Source organism: Otolemur garnettii, unplaced genomic scaffold (assembly GCF_000181295.1).
Source record: "Otolemur garnettii isolate 467f Iridium unplaced genomic scaffold, OtoGar3 scaffold00042, whole genome shotgun sequence".
Lineage (NCBI taxonomy): Eukaryota > Metazoa > Chordata > Mammalia > Primates > Galagidae > Otolemur > Otolemur garnettii.
Window position 1 is genome coordinate 9,941,064 of NW_003852437.1, and position 6,644 is coordinate 9,947,707.

General features: G+C 44.6%; 1 protein-coding gene across 1 annotated transcript in view; it reads left to right on the top strand.

Annotated features, from left to right (window-relative positions):
* Positions 1–2,748: 2,748 nt before the first annotated feature.
* The window catches only part of PERP (PERP, TP53 apoptosis effector), a 16,559-nt gene continuing 12,663 nt past the window's right edge, over positions 2,749–6,644 (top strand). Inside the window, exons 1-2 of the mRNA XM_003790290.3 lie at positions 2,749–2,935; positions 3,300–3,534. Coding sequence (XP_003790338.2) covers positions 2,924–2,935; positions 3,300–3,534 — 247 coding nt within the window. The 5' untranslated portion in view covers positions 2,749–2,923. The remainder of the gene's footprint in view (positions 2,936–3,299; positions 3,535–6,644) is intronic.

Genomic DNA, 6,644 nt, shown 5'->3' on the forward strand with positions numbered 1-6,644 from the left:
CGAGTGCCAAAAACATTTACACACATTTTAAAGAATCTTGTTGGAAGTCAAATCGATCCTTCCCAAGAAGTGTACGAACTGCAAGTAAAATGGATGTGTGTTGCATATCTAGGTAAACTTGACCAGTTACAGTACCCTTGATTCAACTTTGAAAATCATACATAGGTAACATCTCTTAAAAATGTGTCTACTTTTTTTTTTTTGGCACCCTCAGTATGTTAGCTATTTTGATGCTCATTACAACACTATGATGTAAGCATTATTTATTTCACAGATGAAGAAACTGAGGCGCAAAGGAGTTAATTAACTTGCTCACTGTCACGCAGCTAATATAAGAAAGCGCGTAAACCTGACCCATCTGGTTCCCTAATCTGTATCATGTGTTGGGCACATTATTTTTGGAACCCAACCAGGGTGAGTGTGGTCTCTTCCAGAAATTCTGAAGAGCTACTAACCTTCCATTCACCTCAGCCTTAACAAGCTCTTTTCCTCAAATCCACTGGCAATAATTTCCTTAGAACAAGAAAAAGAAGCTAATCTGGTTCAAAATCGACACTAGTGAAACTCTCATTTTGTCTGAACTACTTTGCTTATGATCAGTACTCTATTGATTTATTAGATAATTTTTTTCTTCCAAACATACATAGCTAATTACACAAATATTTTCATTATTTTTGAATACCCCAAGAACATAAATATCACAATTTTCTACACAGTGTGAAGATAACTTTTGGCAGAATAGCCCCTCATGCTATTGTTTGAAAGTGAAGATATTTGCCTCCAAAGAAAATATATGAACTTGGTTTATCTAAAACTTGATTTATGTCAAGGGCAGCCTAAGGAAATTATTTCATATGAATCCAAACATTCACTTTCTTTCTTTTTTTTTTTTTTTTTTGCAGTATTTGGCCACGGCTGGGTTTGAGCCCACCACCTCCAGCATATGGGGCCAGTGCCCACCTCCTTTGAGCTACAGGCGCTGCCCCCATTCACTTTCTTAGTTCTTTCTAGCTTGTTCAGCCTCAAAAACTACCAGAAAACTGCATTAGACAAAAATAGTATTCTGTTTCTATTGATAATACCAAAATGAAGTACAGGGGACTCAATTTTAAATGTTGTTAAGTATTTCCTACTTCTTTTTTTTTAGTTAACAATAATTTATTGTATATATATTTTTATTGTTGGGGATTCATTGAGGATACACAGAATCAGGTTACACTGATTGCTTTTGTTAGATAAAGACTCCCTTACATTTATGTCTCACCCACAAAAGGTGCACCATACCCCTTGACCCCCAACCCCTCCCTCGTTACCTTTCTCAGCTCTGCCCATCTCCTACCCCCACTGTGTACTAGGACCTTAATTGTCCTCATATCAGAATTGAGTACATTGGATTCTTTTTTCTCCATTCTTGTGATGCTTTACTAAGAATAGTATATAATACTAAGAATAGTATGTAATAGTATGTATTAACTAGGTTAATACAAAGGATGTAAAGTCTCCATCTTTTTCAGTGGCTGAATATTATTCCATGGTATGCCTATACCACAGCTTGTTAATCCATTCTTGGGTTGGTGGATATTTAGGCTGCTTCCACATTTTGGCAATTATAAATTGAGCTGCAATAAACAGTCTAGTGCAAGTGTCCCTGTAGTAAAAGGATTTTTTTTCTTCTGGGTAGATGCCCAGTAATGGGACTGCAGGATCAAATGGGAGGTCCAGCTTGAGTTCTTTGAAGTTTCTCCATACTTCCTTCCAAAAAGGTTGTATTAGTTTGCAGTCCCACCAGCAGTGTAAAAGTGTTGCCTTCTCTCCACATCCATGCCAGCATCGAGGCATTGAGGTTTTGAGACTTTGTGATGTGGGCCATTCTCACTGGGGTTAGATGATATCTCTAAACCTCAGGGTGGTTTTGATTTGCATTTCTCTAATAATTAGGGACGATGAGCATTTTTCATATGTTTGTTAGCCATTTGTCTTCTTTAGAGAAGGTTCTATTCATCTCTCTTGCCCAGTGATTTAGGGGATTGTTGGCTCTTTTTATGTTTATTAATTTGTGTTCTCTGTAGATACTAGTCATCAAGCTTTTGTCCAAATCAAACTATGCAAATATCCTTTCCTATTCTTTTCTTTTAAATTAGTGGAAAGCGTAGGGGATTCAGAAGAAATCTCTGGAGGCACAGGGTAAGATGTGGCCCCCAGCGGATGTTTCAGTGACTTGCCCAACACTACCTTCGTGTTCTACATTGGAAACTTATTTCCTCTCAGCGCCACACCTGGTTGCCACCCCACCTTCTCCTGCCACACCCAAGGAGTAACCATAGTGACAGAAGCTGTCCCAGAACAGTGAGGGGTGGGAATTTAGATGCTGGCAGCATGCTGACACACGATTTTTATTTGGAGAATCCTCCAAATAGTAAATGAAGAGAGATAAAGTGGGGTTAAAACAGGTAGAGATTTGTTTAGGGAACAAGCCCAGTGCAGCAGAAACGACGTGAAACCACCAGGGCAGCCAGAAGAAGCGCTTCCAGGATGAAGCGAGAATGTGTTCAATTAAGTGTATTTACCCATCACTTTCACTGAGCCCCCGAGTCACCCAGACCCGACGCCTCGACACCAGGGACACCCAGATTAATAAAACACGGCCTCTGCCTTCAAAATGCGCACAGCCCAGCGAGAAAGCTTGACGTGCAAAGAGATAAGAGTCGGAAGGGAGCAACGGTCCAAGGTGCAAAGGTGCAGGCGGCCGGGAGGAAGTGACCTCTGCCTGCGGGGCGCAGGGGCCGGCTCTGAGGAAGGAGCATAGCTTTGATCCACACTCACAACTGAACAAACTCAAACTGCTGGAAACTCGTACGGGGCTGCGTTGACAATCTTGCACCATCCAACCTCAGAGGTCGGATTTGTAGCTGGGGTCGTGCAGATGAACAGGCGGGTACGCTGAAGGCAGAAAGGTGGACACGTGCGGAGAGAGCCCGGGGAGGGAGGGAAGGGAGGCTCCGGGCAAACGCCGGGCCCCGCGGCCGCCTCCCGCAGCCCGCCCCGGGCAGGGGTAGGGTTAGGCTCCGCACCCGCTGTAACCCGAACCCGGCCTTGTTTACCAGCGGCCCCGCCCGCCCGCGCGCTCCCCGGGCCGGCCGGGCAGGTCCGGGCGGGCGCGCTCTGAGTCACCGGAATCTAGGTGGGGCCGCCCGGAGCCGCGTCCTCGGGTGCCGCCTCCCGAGGCCCCTTCCCTTTTGTCGCGGCGCCCGCGTTGGCGGGCCACTCTCCGAGCCGCCCGTGTCCTGCGCGCTCCTCAGCTCCGCGCCGCGACCGTCGACATGCTGCGCTGCGGCCTGGCCTGCGAGCGCTGCAGGTGGATCCTGCCCCTGCTCCTGCTCAGCGCCATCGCCTTCGACATCATCGCGCTGGCCGGCCGCGGCTGGCTGCAATCCAGCGACCACATCCAGACGTCCTCGCTGTGGTGGAGATGCTTCCACGAGGGCGGCGGCAGCGGGTCCTACGACGATGGCTGCCAGAGCCTGATGGACTTCGGTGAGTGCCCGCCGCCGCCTCCAGGAAGCCCTCCGGGCTGCGGCTCGCGGAACGGCGCTCGCGGGGTCAGGGGTAGCGGGGATTCCAGCTCAAACCAGACCCAAGTGCAGTAGCAGCGGCTTTGGGCGGCGGACACCAGGCTCGAAACCAGAAAAAAAAAAAAAAGACCCTCGTCCACATTACGGTTTTTTTTTTTTTGTAGGATTTGATCGTTCGTTACGTGTAACAGATAATTTCAGCCATTGCAAAGGTTTAGATGAGTAAATGTAATGAGCGAAGTGTATTTTCTTGGAGAGTTCCCGAAGTCTTTCCGTTCCCCTTCCTCCCATATTTTTTATGATGAAAACAATGTGTCTTCCCCAATATCGTTGGATTTAACTTGATCTAAGAGAGAGAAACTTTTTCCATTAAAAAAAAAGCCCTTTCGGGCACATCTAGGGGTTAAAATTTCAATCGCTAGTGTAGTTTTTTAGCAGTCAGGCTAATTCTTGTTAGGTCTTGTTGGAGGGGAGTGTTCTTTTGGTTTAAGTACGACAATGCCGTTTTTAAAACTTAATTATTTTAATCTGATTTGAAATCTAAAAAGCAAAGACAAAGCAGAGTGGACAGATTGTACATACAATGCAGAAGAAGTGCTTTGTCCTGTTTTTTTCCGGCGTGGAGGAAGCCTGGGTGCTCACCTGAGACCCTGGAAAGGAACCGCTTTCTGATGCTTTTTCTTACTTTCTTTTTGTGATACCCCTTCCCTTTCTTAAGGGCAGCAGGAGTAACAGTTGAGGTCTATTGTGATTCTTAAGGGCTGGAGGTGGAGGGAAGTGTCAGCCTATTTCAAAAGCTTGCTTCACCTATGGAGTTTGAGGGGAGCCCCTGTGTCCTTTTTCCATCCCAGTTACTGCCGTAGACTTCGTTCTTTCTCTGCAGAGAGGCAGAGCTTCCCACCAAATCCTGTTTAGTGTCGTTCAGGGGTGCTGTGTTTTATCTATCATGGAATGGTTTTTGAAGTCCTCAGGATTAACATTCCCCCAAAGGGAAGCATGGTCCTCTTTTGGCAGATAATAAAATGTAAACACTGCACAGTGAATTCCAGCTTCCCTTAAAGTTGGAGTTTTTTTTTCTCTGAAAACACCTACAAACACTATGCCTGCCCGGGTTTGTATTATTCTAAGTCTTTTAAGTTTTAAAAGGAATTCATTTATGTGAAGTAATATTTTTTTTAAAGTTCATTTGAACTTGGTCTCTTGTAGGGGACAGACAATATGGCTGCATTTTTTTTAAAAAACAGATTTTGATAATTATACTTTACTCCAAAGAGTAACGCAGATCTAAAGACTACTCAGTAATCCTGGAAGTAAGATGGAGAGTGTGCTTGGGCTGGAGGAGGGTTCTGGCAGAGCCGTGATCAGTACCATTGCTGGGACATGATTTGGCCTGCCAGGCTCTGGCTGTGAGCGCAGCTCTCTTGTGAAACATACACAATGCCCGTTTTTTATTTTTCTTAGCTGGAGCATGAGCTCACCTTCTTGGGGTGTGGCTGTCCCAGCCTCAGACTGATAGAGTGCTTTGCATATGGTGGGTAGTAAACAGGTTTTGTTTCTTAGTTTAACTTTTTTAATTAGATAGAATTCTTTTTCATTGGTAAGAAAACACTGATCCAGTGTATGGTGGATTTTTCAATTTGATATAGAAATTGGTCTTTGAAAAAGTAGATTTTTCAAGATTCACTTGAAAATTTATTACTACCTTTATGGTGCAGCATGACTGATTTTCATAAATGGGTGGTGGTTTTAACATCTCAATTTAGTTAGTCCTCTTACCTTTGTAAAGGTAACTAAGTGCCACGAATGCAGTAGGCATAGCTCTTGCTCACGGCCTAGAATCAATTCACAAATCCAGAATCTACTGTGATGGGGTGGCCCTGGGGAAAAGATGACAGTTATGAAGCCACCAGAGGAGGTCCACTTCTGGCCATTATAGTCAAAGATGAGTTTGAGTGCTTATTATACTCGACCCATTCACTTCCTACACTAGTGGCTAGTTTTGCCTCACAATTGTAGAAATTTGTGTATTCCCTACATTGATCGTCTGGGCATCTCTGAACTTTATAGATTTTAAGATAGCTTTAGTAAGTGTTGGAAGCAATATACAGTAGAACCTCCATATTTGATCACCTCTCTGCATTGACCACCTCCATAAGTTGACTTAATTTTCATAGACGGACATGCACCACATGTGTGTATCAGCATAGTAGACCCAGTTCCTTATGTTGACCACCTTCGTATCTTGACCAGTCTGTTAAAAATCCCTAGGTTGTCAACTTACAGAGGTTCTACTGTAATTTTGTGAGTTTGTAAAATGCAGTAAGCCATTTACACATACTCCCATCTATGTACAAACACAGTATCTTGTGTAACAAGGACTAAGGTTGATGGCTCTGATTGAAATATCCCCACATAAAGAATTGAGTGTGTACATCTATTTTTTAAAACTTCTTAACAGGGCAGCGCCTGTAGCTCAAAGGAGTAGGGCGCTGGCCCCATATACTGGAGGTGGCAGGTTCAAACCCACCCCCGGGCAAAAAAAAAAAAAAAAAAAAAACCTGCAAAAAACAAACAAAAAACTTCTTGACATACCAGGAAGTACTTTTTTTTTTTTTTGAGACAGAGTCTCACTATGTCACCCTCAGTAGAGTGCTGTAGCATCACAGCTCACAGCAATCTCCAACTCTTGGGCTTAAGTGAGTCTCTTGCCTCACCCTCCCAAGTAGCTGGGACTACAGGTGCCTGCCACAACACCTGGCTATTTTTTGGTTGCAATTGTCACTGTTGTTTACCAGGCCTAGGCCAGGTTCCAACCTGCCACCCTTGGTGCTTGTGGCTGGCACCGAAACCACTGTGTTACGGGTGCCGAGTCAGAAGAAAATACTTTGATTTACCCTTGTACTGGTTTAAGAGAGTAGACCTTTCTATCTCAAACTGTTTTGACCAGTGGTTCTCAACCTTCCTAATGCCGTGATGTATTTTCATTATTAAAAAGGGGTCACGGGCTCGGCGCCTATAGCTCAACCGGCTAAGGCGCCAGCCACGTACACCTAAGGTGGCGGGTTCGAATCC